The following is a 14011-nucleotide window of genomic DNA, read 5'->3' on the forward strand; positions in this document are numbered from 1 at the left end:
CTGTTTATCTTTAACATACTATGGTTTGAGATGCACTAACTCTTACTTCACATAACGGATAGTAGGTCAACTGGCTAGGGCTATATGCTATATGGCCTAAAATATGATGAAAAAGTGGGCATCACGTGTGTTTTGACAAAACTGTGCCATTTATTCACACAGAGACATATAGTACATTCAGACTTATTAGAGACATGCACTGACTGGCTATTGTCGCGTTTATTTCTGATAGCCTTAGATTAGTCCACATCGAGTAACAAAGTCCAGAGCTTATCATTGTTAAACATTATTATATCAAGACTGCAACAAAATGTATCACCCAGCTCTAATGCATCACATGCACTGCAAAAAAGTATCTTTGTCCTGAAAAAGAGAGAAAGAGACGTGTAGGAAAACCCCTTCTGTGTATTACACGGCATTGCCGGCCTATGGGCGGATTGAATCTCTGATTTGCAAGACTAAAACAGAGGCCTGATTGTGTCTGTGTCTAGGCCGCAATGTTCTTCCTGTGAGCAACAAGGACAGGAGATCTGCCTTCCTTCCTTTTCGCTCTGGCACATGGCGATGAGTCATTGTTTACAGTCTTTGCAGATCTGCTGCCCTCAAAGCAACGTTCCTGACAGGACTTTTCCATTCACTCAGAATCCACGCATGTCGAAGCCTGACACTGTGAAGCCCAACAAACCCATTTTTTTTACGATCTAAGGTTAAACATGTTGCCATGAAATCAAAGCTAGTTGTCCAAAAACACGGTCTCTCACACGCACATAAGCTGTTGCATCTCACCAGAAGTCTAACGTAAGGCATCTGTAGACCGTTTCAAACATTTGCACTCTGTGCAACAGTTACATTGAGAATACAAGCCAGTTTTGATGTCTGAAAGGCATTGATACACCATTAAATCCCACAGATTCTGTCGTACATGCTGGAATCATTTCTCTTGAATTAGAGCTTTGTTTACCAGCTATAGTGAACAAAAACCTTTAGCTACCACCCAGCACTTTTTACAGCCTGTATTTATGCTATTTAGGAGTCCTGCGTGTGTTTGATTTTGGCTGTATTTTTGACTCTGAGTTAAGAAATATTTGAACTATTAAGTACTGAATCTTTTTGTTGTTGTTGTTTTCCCTCAAACACAAGGGATATAAATGCTTCACAGTTTTTGCAATAGTTAATTAAAAATATATATTTGGAACTTTTTTTCTAAACACATAATATGGAAAAGCTGCTTTATTCAAAAATAGTTTAAAATTACTTTTTGAACATGGGATTTTTATATTTAATTTTTTAAATTTTATTTTATTTTGCTATTTTTTCCAATTACAAACACAATCAAAATTGAGCTTTATTTATTTGATAATATTATCATATTTTGCATGAAATACCTTGTGGAAATAGTTTTTTTTTTTATATCATTTTTATTTATTTTTTTTTTTTTTTTACTCAAAGTATTTATTTTATATGTTTTTTTTATATTTTGCATTAAAATACCTTTTGGAAATGGGGATATATGGTGTTATATGGGATAGAAATGCTGCTTTATTCAGAAATTGTTTTTATGGCATTTAGATTTTTTTTTTTTTTATTTATTTTTTTTTTTATAAATGACCTTTTAAATATGGGAATGTTTTTTGTTTGTGTTTTGACAATGAGAGTTTTGTTTTCTTGAACACATGGTTCTTTATTCAGAAATAGCTTTATTAATATTTAGATTTTATTATATTTTAGGTTATGTGACCCTGGACCACAAAACAAGTCATTGCGGTACATTTTTGTGAAATTGAGATTTTTACATCTTCTGAAAGCTGATTAAACTTTCAAAGTTTCCACTGATGTATGGTTTGTTAGAATAAGACAACATTTGGCCGGGATGCAACTTTTTTAAAATCTGGAATGAGGGTGCCAAAAAAAAAAAAAATCTAAATACTAAGAAAAAAATTACCTTTAAAGTTGTCCAAATGAAGTTCTTAGCAATGCATATTACTAATCAAAAATTAAGTTTTGATACATATTTACGGTAGGAAATGTACGAAATATTTTCATAGAACATGATCTTTACTTAACATCCTAACAATTTGTGGCATAATTTTGATGTATGAAATGTATTTTTGGCTATTTCTACAAATATAGCCGTGCTACTTAAGACGGTTAAGTTTTGTGGTCCAGGGTCACATATTCTAAATTATATCTAGAACATGGAAACAAAGCTAACTTCTGATGGATAAAATCAAGTATGTTCCTACTTTTTTTGTCATGGCATATTTTCGCTCTGAATTGTCACATTATAGAAGTAAAATGGCTTACGAAGGCAGTTTCATGACAAACAAAGAAATCTGCCCACAACTGACACACTGTAGCGCTGTCAAAGAGTTTTAGTTGCATACTAAACCAAAGATAAAAAGACGCCCTGCCCAACATCCCCCTTCCCTAGCGACACCTTCAATTTCTGCGGCAGCTGTGACTGTCCCATTCTGTTGATATTAAAAAGCTTATGTGCTGCTGGTTTTTCCAGTAAATTAGAGAAAACAAAATCTCCTGATTAGTCAATTAAGTTCCACATTAGTCTGGGACTTAATTAAAAGATAGGGCAGCCTCTTTAAGGATATGCTACGATGTGTACGGAATGTTTAAACAGGAGATTGAACAAATGGAGCTTGTTAAAACTCGCTGTGAGTCACTTGACATCTTACACGACTGCAACTAGGGCTTCACAAATAGAATGTCAGGCTGCGGCGCTCCACAGATCTTGCTATGCTAATCTGGGACGGGGCGAGAGAAAGTGCTACGCAACACCAGCTGGCACAACAGGATGTAAACACTCACAAAATCCAAGCTAAGCGGTCCAAAGAGCTGATGCAAACACGCTCATGCACGGTCAGACGCGTAGGTAACCCTGCTTAGATTGCATTTTGGAAAATGGAGGATACCTGAAGGGACAATACAGAGAAGAAAAATCATAAATGAGATCGCTTTAAAAATTCATCTTTTTTTCTCATAGACAGCAATGGAGAGCAAATGGTAAGTTTTGTCTCTCAAAGTTCCTGTTTCTCAGATGTTTCTCCTCTCACCAATGTATCAAATTGTGCTGACAAGTAAATCAAAAGTCAACGATCTCAATTTAAACTCAAATATCTTCAAAATAAATGCTATAGGCATTCACTCCTTACTGTATGTTAATAACTGTCTCATATATTTCTGTTTTAATATTTTTAGGAGAAACATCTGAGGAGACTTACAGTAACAAAGTCTCAATTTGCTCTTTATTTACTCTTAGTGCTTTCTAGGAGAAATAAGTAACATTAAAGTTGTTGCTGCAAAGAAAACGGACAACTTTGGTAGTTTGGAGCTACACACTGCCGTTCATAAGTGTGGGATCAGCAAAAAAAAATTTTGTTTTAAAAAGTGCTCAAAGTTCCATTTATTTGATTTAAAATACAGAAAAACAGTAATATTATGAAATATTATTGCAATTTAAAATAACGGTTTTCTATTTTAATATAATTTAAAATATAATTAATTTCTGTGATGCAAAACAGAACTTTCCTCAGCCATTACTTCGGTGTCACACAATCCTTTAGAAATAATTCTAATATGCTGATTTATTATCAATGTTGGAAACAGTTGTGCTGACTATTTATGTATGTATGTATGTATGTATTTATTTATTTATATATTTATATATTTATTTATTTATTGGAACCATGATGCTTTTTCAGGATCCTCTGATGAACGTTTATTCAAAACAGAAATCTTTTCTAACAATGTAAGTCTTTACTATGCCCTTTTATCAATTTAACACATCCTTGCTGAACAAAAGTATTAATTTCTTTCAAACACGGAAAGAAAGAAAAAAAATTACTGACCCCAAACTTTGAACTTTGTATTGTATATTGTTACAAAAGGTTTCCATTTAAAATAAATACTGTTCTTTTTAAAGTTTTATTCAAAGAATCTTTCAAAAAATTATCACAGGTTCCAATTATTTAAAATTATTAAGCAGCACAACTGCTTCCAACATTGATAATTAATCTGCATACTATAATCATTTCTAAAGGATCATGTGACACTGAAGACTGGAGTAATGACACTGAAAATTCAGCTTTATATCACAGGAATAAATTCTGTTTTAAAGTATATTAAAATAGAAAAACAATATTTTAAATTGCAGTATTTTTCATAATAATTAATCATATATTAATAATTTTAATCAAATAAACATAACATTGGTGAGCAGAAAATACTTCTTTAAAAACATTAAAATTCCTACTGATCCCAAACTTTTGAACGGCAGTGTATAAAACAGCAATCTGTAAGCAATAACACTTGAGCTTTTAATTCCTACCATAGGTTAATAATTACATAATTATATTGCTTTAAAAGCAACCTCAGGAGAAATATCTAAGACAAAGTTGATATTAAAACATAACTAAAATCCTATGACAAAGCAACCTCTGAATAATAAAACTTCCCTCTGGGTAGATGTATAACTGCTCATTGACTTCCTCAGTAGTTGCGAAAATAATAATAGTGATCAGGTATATCGCATCATTTTCAGGAAATGGCGACTGTAAATTCACAGAAGACAGTCCAGACACGGCGCTAGCGAATTCATATCCGTAATTTAAGAGATGAGAAAAAGGCGGATATTTCCTTTTGAGGCGGAATAAATTATGCATCATTTCATTCCAAAGAGAGGTAATATTATACTGGCTTTGTCTGTCCTACTTCATAAATCCTGAGCTTTAAAACACTCGCGAATGCACGCACACCAACACGATCCCTTTCACGCCAACACACACACAAAAGACACGATTTTTGCCAGTGCCCTGAGATTTAGGAGCCGGTACACTAAAACATCACAGTTCACTGGCTGTGTTGCCGTCTCAGCGTCACATTCTATCCAGAACAATGCGACAGCTGACAGCTTGCACAGAGATTCATCCCGCTAAGCGGAATTATTTCTGCCACGTGCTAATTTATTAACAACCTGTGCATGCTCTAATGTAGTAAATTTGCATATACATTTTTAACCTGGAAGCCAGATCATGAATATTCCTCAGGCAGTGAGAGAGTATTTCTCTTTGTTAGTCACTTTTGATTCTTAGAAGAAGGGACTGAGATGAGAAAGAGAAGCCACAATCGCTCCAGTCTTCCACGAGGCACGTATTCTTCCAGGGTCCTTCCTTAACCCCTTGCTCAGAACGCAGCAGAATCAGACATTAAACCTTTTATGTTGCAATTTACCGCATCCACATGCGTTTGACCTGAAATAACGTAATAATGCAGGAATATATCATATTTAGCAATGCAGAAGCGCAGTGGAATGTGGAAGGAGATGAATGAATGAACAAGTCCAAGAAGTTGGGGTGGCGAATCTCCATGAAAGACCACAGGACGTGCAGCTTTTACGAGGGTGGTGTCAGGACACAAGTGGTTATCCCAGCGAGAGCAGGCTGCAGGTGCGCGTTTCACACACCTGTGAAGTTATCCCTGTATTCCCTTGCGTCGCCCAGCGATGCAACCCCATCAGATGCAGGAACAAACACTACGCCACTGTGGCAATGCAACAAATCGTACCTGTCAGCCTGACAGGTTGCCTCTGTATGGTGAATAAACAAGTAAAACAGAGACATAAACAGGTGTAGCTATTGTCTGAGGAGCTTGACAAACAAATCAAGAGCATCTGCAATGGTGTAATTACAGAGGAAAACTGATTTAATCTTTTCTAACGTTGTTCTGACTGATGATCTCTGGTGCAACCAAGGAAAGAAAGAAAAAAAAAAAAAAAAAAAGATAATTTTTGGTGCTTTGGGTGGTAGATTTTTTTTGTTTGTGTACCGTTGAGCTGATCATTATGATCTATCTATCATTTGGGATCAGTAAGATTTTTTTAATGTTTTCTTTTTTTAAGTAAGTTTCTGATGCTCATCAAGGGTGCATTTATCTATTAACAAAAAAATGAAAAAACACAGTAAAATTGTGAAAGTTTATTGCAATTTAAAATAATATTTTTCTATTTTAACATACTTTAAAATATAATTTGTACCTGTGATGAAAAGCTGAATTTTCATCTGAAATTATTCCAATTTTGAGTGTCACATGATCCATTAGAAATTATTCTAATATGCTGATTTATTATCAATGTTGGATCCAGTTGTGATGCTTTCTATTATTTGGAACCCGTGATTCTTTTTTTAGGATTCTTTGATGAATAAAAAGTTAAAATGAACAGCATTTATTCAAAATAGAAAATCTTTTGTAACAATATACACTTCTGTTCAAAATTTTGGGATCAGTATTTTTTATTTATTTTTTTTTAAGAAACTAACACTTTAAAATTGATACAAAGACTTTGTAATGTAGTAATGATGATGAAAATTCAGCTTTGCATCACATGAATAAATTCTATTTTAAAGTACATTATAATAATATTTTACAATATTACAGTGACTGTATTTTTGATCAAGTAAATCCAGACTTGATGAGCAGAAACAGTTCTCTAAAAAGCAACAAAAGTCTTACTGATCTCAAACTTTTTGGCAATGTGTACAGACAGACATATTTTGGAAAATATATTTAATATGTATAACATTTTTGGAAATATGGCCTAGGACGTGGGCATAGATAACTGCATATGATAAACTAAAATTGAGTAACCTTGTGTGACGTATATGTATATGTAATGCAATGTATATAAAATAGATATCTATTACAGAAATTACAACCTTGGAGGAAGTTGTCACGAAAATAAATGTCAGATAGCAAAAATCATACTGACAGAAATCATAATAATGATCCTAAAATAGGCTTCATTTCCTTTAAACCAAATATACATTACTTAATTTCTCAGCTGATTTGAGGGTAAAATATGGGTTCTGTGATATTCATACTTGCACACCCTATCATAATGTTTTGATGTCGGTGCAAAGACAGCATCAGATCTTCACACTGATTTGAGTAAATATGCTAGCCAGATTTGACAAGCCACTGACTTCACCACAAGATATCAGACTGAAAAAACAAAATGATTAAAGTGTTTATCTTTTATAAACCATGCATTCCACTGCTGATTGACAAAACCATAAATAGCAAAATGTGCTGCACGTTCAGATGCGTATTTAAAGGGCAGAAGAAAACTGATATCATGTTTTTTTTCCTCTCTCTCTTTACATAATTACTGTCAAATCTAGTGTGTGGATTGCGATACACAAGCTCAAAGCGTTACGGCAAACAAAACTGCCAATCATTGAGAATGACTACAGGCTATTGAGGCCTTTCATTTAAGTGATGTTAAGAGCAAATAATCAACCGCCCTGCTTTGGTACGCACAACACATCCATATCAAAGAATGACAAGTAGCAAAGGTGACAACCAATTTATAGCTCAAGGACTGCGAACAAGCAAATAAACAGGCATTTCCGAACCACATGTCCAATTCAATTTGTCTCTCCCATGGTTGAATGCATTTAGGGGGCGCAGAAAAAAAAAAAAAAAAAAAAAAAAAAAAAAAGTTGAAGGTGCAGAACTTTAATGTCCTGCTAATAGACTAGACAAGCCTTCACAGCCAACTCTTGATAAGCAGCTGGGAAAGTGCATATGAAAAGTTAAGACATATGTTCAAAATACGTCTCAATGTGTCTCTTTCATTTTAAAACCCAAAGCCGGTGTTGTCAGCGCTCGACTTCAAAAAGGCGAACCGTAGAAACTTTGAACCGCTCCGTGCCCCGTCTGTGGCTGTGGGCTTGTTTTCCTGATCTCGCTAACTACCGCTTGCTGTCGTTACATTGCTGTTGCTTCGCCTGCAGGTAAAGAGAGATTAAACAGCATGCGGTGCCCTTGTAAAGCAGCAAAGGTTTTATGGAGGGGGTCTTTAAATATTTAAGGTGTGAGTACAATGAGGCAGAGCTGAAATACAAAATACAAACCTGAGAATCATTTACATTTCATTCGCCGTGTCTATTTTACACTTAATTCAATTTTTAGGAACAAAATTCTAAAAAGGAAGATAAATGCACAGTATGACAAGCTGTTTGTCGTGAGGTGATTGTCACAGGTTAGAAACAGAAGCTATTTTTCCTAATTCCCAAAAATAACGCACAAAAGAATTCACATAAAACATCTTGTGCTATACAAAAGTTTGTCACGCTATCATTTTTTGCCTGTGAGCAAATAACTAGAAATACAAGAAAACACAAATATTGAATGCAAAACATCCCCGGCCCTTGTCACAGTCAATTAGGCTGGCTAGGTAATGAGGCCATTTGCATTGTAAAGCATCCCCCATGTGTGAGGGTTTTAATGGGGACAAGACCTGAGGAGATTAATTGAGAGTGACATTTCTTGAACTCTATTTTTCCCCCTTCCATGTCCTCCACGTCTTGCCGTCGCTTACCTGACTGACAGATCTCCCTTTCAAACTCTAATATCTGAAAGACTGTCCACTCAAACCCCTCATTGACTCTGATGTTTAAAAAGGGCAGGATGGTACATTATGCATATGGCGACGAACAAAAGCACTTGACTTCAAGAAAAGGAATGGGTTTGGTTCACAAGGAAACATTTTTGAAATGAACTGATGAGTTATTTTATAATAATTTTACTCAAATAGATTGGATAACACTTATTAGACATTATCTAAGAAATATTTCGGAACAAAAAATTATGCATTATGCATTATGCATTGCAAATGATGTTGGTATATACCTCATGTTGGGTTCTGGAGAGGATTTTGGTTTTCCCAAATATAATGTTAATGTTATTATAGTGGACTATAACTTAACGACTTTGCTCATACAAGGTATAACAACTTCCAAAAAAAAAAAAAAAAGATCTTTTTTTTTTTTTTTAGTTTTGGGAATTTTTTCCCCCTACCTTGTTACACTTGTGTCCAGTTTCTCATTGTTCTTACCCAAATATTCATTTCTTTTATCAACTTGCTTTCTTTCAACAGGTTTTGTACTTCTTTTTGGAAATTCAGTTCGGTTGTAGGTCTCGTTGATCATTGATCATTTTTTTCCCCACTCAAAAACATAACCTCAGATCAAGCTCAAAGGTGCATAAGCTCAGATCAACCAGGCCTATGAATAATAAAATAAATAAATAAATAAATAAATGAAAGGTAATTGCGACTTCTCACAATTCTGACTTTTATTCTCGCAACTGCAAGTTTACATCTCACAATTGCGAATTATGAAGTCAAAATTGTGAGATTTAAATTGTGAGTCTTTTTTCCCAGAATTGCATGATATAAACTTGCAAAGTGTCTCTTTAATCCTTCTTTATTCCCAGAGTTTTTATAGCTCGCACTTCTGAGAAAAACAGTTATAACTGCATGTTATGAACTCGAAATTGTGATTTAAAAAAAAAAAAAAAAAAAAAAACAAAGTCTGAATTGCGAGGTACAAACAATTCTGAGAAAAAAAGTTTATCACGCAAATCTGACGTTTTTCTTGCAATTGGAAGTTTACATCTCGCAATTCTGAGTTTTTTTTCAGAATTTCAAGATATATCGTCAGAATTGAGTGATATAAATTGATATATGCAATTGATAGAAATATGCAATTACAAAATATAAAATTGCAATTTCTCAGAATTGTGTGATATAAACTCACAATTGACAGAAAAAAAAAAAATCTGATATAAACTTACAATTCTGAAAAAACATCAGTCTTTTTTCCCCCTCAGAGAATCTGTAACTTGCAGTTGCGAGTTTATAGCTCAAAATTCTGAGAAAAATCAGAATTGCAAGCTATAACCCTTAAACTAAATTGTGAGACATAAACAATACTGAGAAATAAAAAAGAACTCCAAGTTTATATCTCACAATTCTGTGGAAATGTCAGATTTGCAAGACACAAACACAATTGCAGGAAGAAAAGTCAGAATTGTGAGATAAAAGTTGCAGTTACCTTTTTTATTTTTTAATCAGTTGCTCAAAAAAAAAAAAAAAAAAAAAAAAAAAAGAAAAGAAATACAAAACATTTTCGAATTTTAAAGAAAACAAGTTGACAAAAAGATTGGATCTGAGATTTGGTTATAATACAGTATAATGAGAGTTTTACAAGAAATTTTTAAAAAGCTGGCTTTGATTAAGAACACTAAATTAGGTAAATGATTGTCAGCACACCATTAAAGTTAGCCTATTATATAACAAAAAAAAAAAAATCTAATTCACAAAGCACCTCTGAATGTTAACAATTTAACTGTACAGAAAATATAACCTTTGAAGGCCACAAATCCATGTACTTGTACATATTTCAGAAGAATGAGGGATTGCTTTGGATCTACAGTGGATCTAAAGCAGCCATAATGTTGGGTTATATGCTGGTAGTCATCATCTCCAAGTTCTTTATCATTCAATATCACTTGCACAAATCAAACTGCATATTTGCGTGTCCCCTTATGATGCAAGAACGGTGCAACCACAACTCTGAATATGCAATTTTAGAGCACTACAAAAGGTGTCGGGCAACAGCAGATAGTCATTTCCGCCATACGGGGTGGGGGTGGTGGTCACGGGTCTCTAATGACTTATTTAATATTGTAAGAGAAATGACCCTGGTACCAAGGAACGCTATGTCTCTTCAGGCTGAAAACAGAAACAATGGAGCCACCTTAATTGTGACATTACAAGCAGTGGCACAGAGAGGAACAGAGGGGGTTTGATTAAAAGGAGAAGAGGTGGGTGACTTTGTGAAAAGGTCACTGCACACTTACCTGGACTTCTCAACTCCCCCTCTTTCTGAATATGAAAAAAGTGGAAGAATATGGAGAAAAAAAGAACAAAAAAAAAAAAAAAAAAAAAAAAAACTCTCCCATGTGATTAGAGACGACTTCCAATATTTTCAGCAATGCCATTAGTGAAATAAGATGGTAATTTTCTGGCAGGCGGTATCTGGGCAGAAAATGACAGAAGAAAGTGAGGGGGGTGGCAGCAGGTTGTCGGTGGGAACATAAGGCAGCACAGGTGGGGTTGTGTCGAGGTTAATTGAGAGGTTAACAGGCACAAAGGTTTGTCAAAGGTCAGGGAAGACCACCAGCCAGTGGGAAAGGCTCTGGTTTCTCCTGACTTATGCAATGCGGGAGGCCATGTTCCTGATGAAGCGGCACAATCCCTATTTTTTTAGTAAATGAGTTTTATTAAAAGGTAGATTTTAGTCATTAGAAGCCAAGGTGGCTAATAGGCAATATAATACAATGTTGAATAGATACACTACTGTATAATATATATATATATATATATATATATATATATATATATATATATATATATATATATAACAAATGGTAGAAAACGGAAAATACTCAACATTTTTTACATTAAAGGACTAGTTCACCCCAGAAAATAATGTTGAAAAAAAAATGCATTCAACTGTAATGCATTCTCATTAAAGCTTTAAAATTAACCAAAAAATATTTACAAATAAAATATACGCATTGCAAAGGATGTTACGTATATTACAGTACGTAATAGACAAAAAAGGAAACAATTCTGTTAATTGTCAAAGAGGCAAAATCATGTCTTCTCAAACTGTCATCAACCAGCTTCAAAACACCTCAGCCAATTTAATAGACTGTACAACTCCTCTAACCTTTAATTCAGCGTGACGTACCATCCTGAATCTATCACAAACCTTTAAAATCTCTCTGGAGACATTACAATTTGATACGCTGACTACGATGCTAACGATATACATTATATCCATCTCTGAACCTTGCACAGGTGAGTCAATTACCGCATGCCTGAATGCGATGGGAAACAGCCCAGCTGCACTGATGCATGACATGCACCTGATAAACATTCAGACCACGGGCGGCTTCCTGAAAAAAAGCGTGTAGCCGTTTTTCAGCGAATAATCACACAATTCTGCACCACAAGCAGACATCTTAGTGTCCAGTTTAACATTTTTATTTTTAGAAAATTGTTGATGGTCCATTAACAAAACAACGCTTGGTACATACTGAAAACATTTTAAAAGGGAATCGAGGACAAAGAGGAAACATCAAAATGGGCTAATACAGTATGAATACAGATACAAAAGGCTAAGCTCTATTCACATTCTTTTTAACAAGGAAAAAAAAAAAAAAAAAAGTATGGCACCTGAATTTTTATATGTGGGGGTTAGACAAGCAATAGACTAACACTTTTGTCTGGTCGTCTGAAATACCAATTAGCTACAAATGAGCATTAGAAGACATTTGTGTTGCAATTAAATTTAAATAATTGCCTATTTTCATTTTTATCTTAATGGTTTTTTAATTAAATAGTTGTTTTGCTCTGAGAAAGGGAGATTTTACATCAATGTATATACTTATGTGCATTTTTCAAGCTCTCTGCAATATATATATATATATATATATAATTTATTTTGAAATTAAAATCTCAAGAATATGACATGAGTTTAGTTTTCTTACTATTAAAATGCATTTCATTCATTTGAAAAGCCTTTCCAGTAACACCAAACTATTATAGTATCTTAAGTCAGCTATACTTTTCAGTGTCAAAGAGCCAGTCTACGTCAGTTTGGTTGAAAATGAAATCTAGTCAAAAGATACTCAAGAACTAGTCTGAATCTGGAGAGGTAAAGTCTGTAGAGGTAAAGTTGTTTGTTTTGAACTGGGTTCAGTTGAATGTTTCAGGTCAGTTCAGTCACACTGTGTTCTGAAGCTCAGTTTGGCAAGTCTGTCGTAAGCAGTTTTGACGAGATGAGTCAGACGAATCACAAACGCACGGCGTACCGAAGGCATTACGCACTATGAACAAAAAACCAACTGTGTTAACGTTACGATGCTAACATTAGCTTACATAATGCCGACAAATGCCAGCTTTGTACAATTCACAAGAAGGCCTCAGGCAATGCAATCTGAACTACATGTATGATTTAACAGTAAAGGAAAATAACACTTTGCAATAGTGTATTCAGTATTCACTTAAGTACTAAAGCAAAAAAGGTGCTTTGAAAGTGTATCTTGAGCAGAGGCTTATTAAAGAAAAACAAAAAGTCAAGTAGTTACTAAAAAAAAATCTTGCCTAAAGTGGATTTCGGTGTGTCCAGTTCATTTGTGTCTTTAAAGCGTCAGCAAGCTAACTACTAATGTCATTTCAAGAACTTAGGGACATTTAATTAAACGAGCTACAGTAGACGCAGTTTAAATAAAGACTTCCAAAATTGGCTATCATTTAAACAGCCCTCTCTGTTTTTCAGAAACAGTTCAAAATAAGAATCCCACTTAACACCCACAAAGGCTTGACCTCTGACAGTGTGAAAGCGCCGTGTTTCCACTCAAATTACAGTGATGTGCAGAGCGACCTCAAGTTGTGTGACGTCTACCGTTTTAATTTCAACATCTGCAAGTTTTTAAAATGATAAAGTGTGAAGTGTCTTTAAAAACAAAAACAAAGGAAATATGTTAAAAACCTCTGAGAAGAGATGTAAAAACAGTAAATAGAACAAGCTCTGATACAGTAAAGCATTGAATATAAAGCACTGAATATCTATATGTCTTTATGCACTTTTTTAGTCTACAAGGATATGTGAAGTATGTAATGTATTTTAGTCCTTTCGTATGACCTTTATGGTCAATCTTAAGCTCAGGAACAGATTTTTCACACCTGTGAAAAGAACACACTCCGTAGCTCTCACTCACACACACACTCACAGACACACACAGTCTCTCTCGCTCAGCATCTGTCCTGGCTGTGGCCTGCATGTATCAGGGCTTTTATGTTGGGAAACAGATTCCACAGCACTCCATGCAGATCTCCAGGCAGTCCGAGGACTCACAGCACGCATCCATAATGCCACAGTCCATGTCACAGGGGCAGTTGCAGTCGTCTCCCAGGTCGTCTGCGCAGCAGCAGCAGCAACAGGCTTCTGAAGTGCAGGTGCCGCACGACGCCTGAGCCACCACCATATTGCACAGTGTGAGAAATTCACAAAACAGGCAGGCCAGGATGCAGTGGACACAGCAGTCTGCTCTCAGAGCATCGCAGTGGGCAGAACAAAACAAA

The 14011-nt window shown here is 34.9% G+C and overlaps 1 protein-coding gene across 2 annotated transcripts in view; it reads right to left on the reverse strand.

Moving 5' to 3' along the window:
- mdfic (MyoD family inhibitor domain containing) overlaps window positions 1–14011 on the reverse strand; it is a 50826-nt gene that overhangs the window by 17824 nt on the left and 18991 nt on the right. Inside the window, exon 5 of one of the 2 annotated variants that reach the window (XM_051108459.1) lies at window positions 11893–13973. The exons of the other annotated variant lie outside the window; for it this stretch is intronic. Within the exon in view, the coding sequence (XP_050964416.1) occupies window positions 13723–13973 (251 nt within the window). The 3' untranslated portion in view covers window positions 11893–13722. Of the gene's footprint in view, window positions 1–11892; window positions 13974–14011 lie in introns of those variants that run through there. 2 annotated transcript variants of the gene reach the window in all.

The sequence above is a fragment of the Labeo rohita genome, chromosome 4 (assembly GCF_022985175.1).
Source record: "Labeo rohita strain BAU-BD-2019 chromosome 4, IGBB_LRoh.1.0, whole genome shotgun sequence".
In the NCBI taxonomy this organism is placed as follows: domain Eukaryota; kingdom Metazoa; phylum Chordata; class Actinopteri; order Cypriniformes; family Cyprinidae; genus Labeo; species Labeo rohita.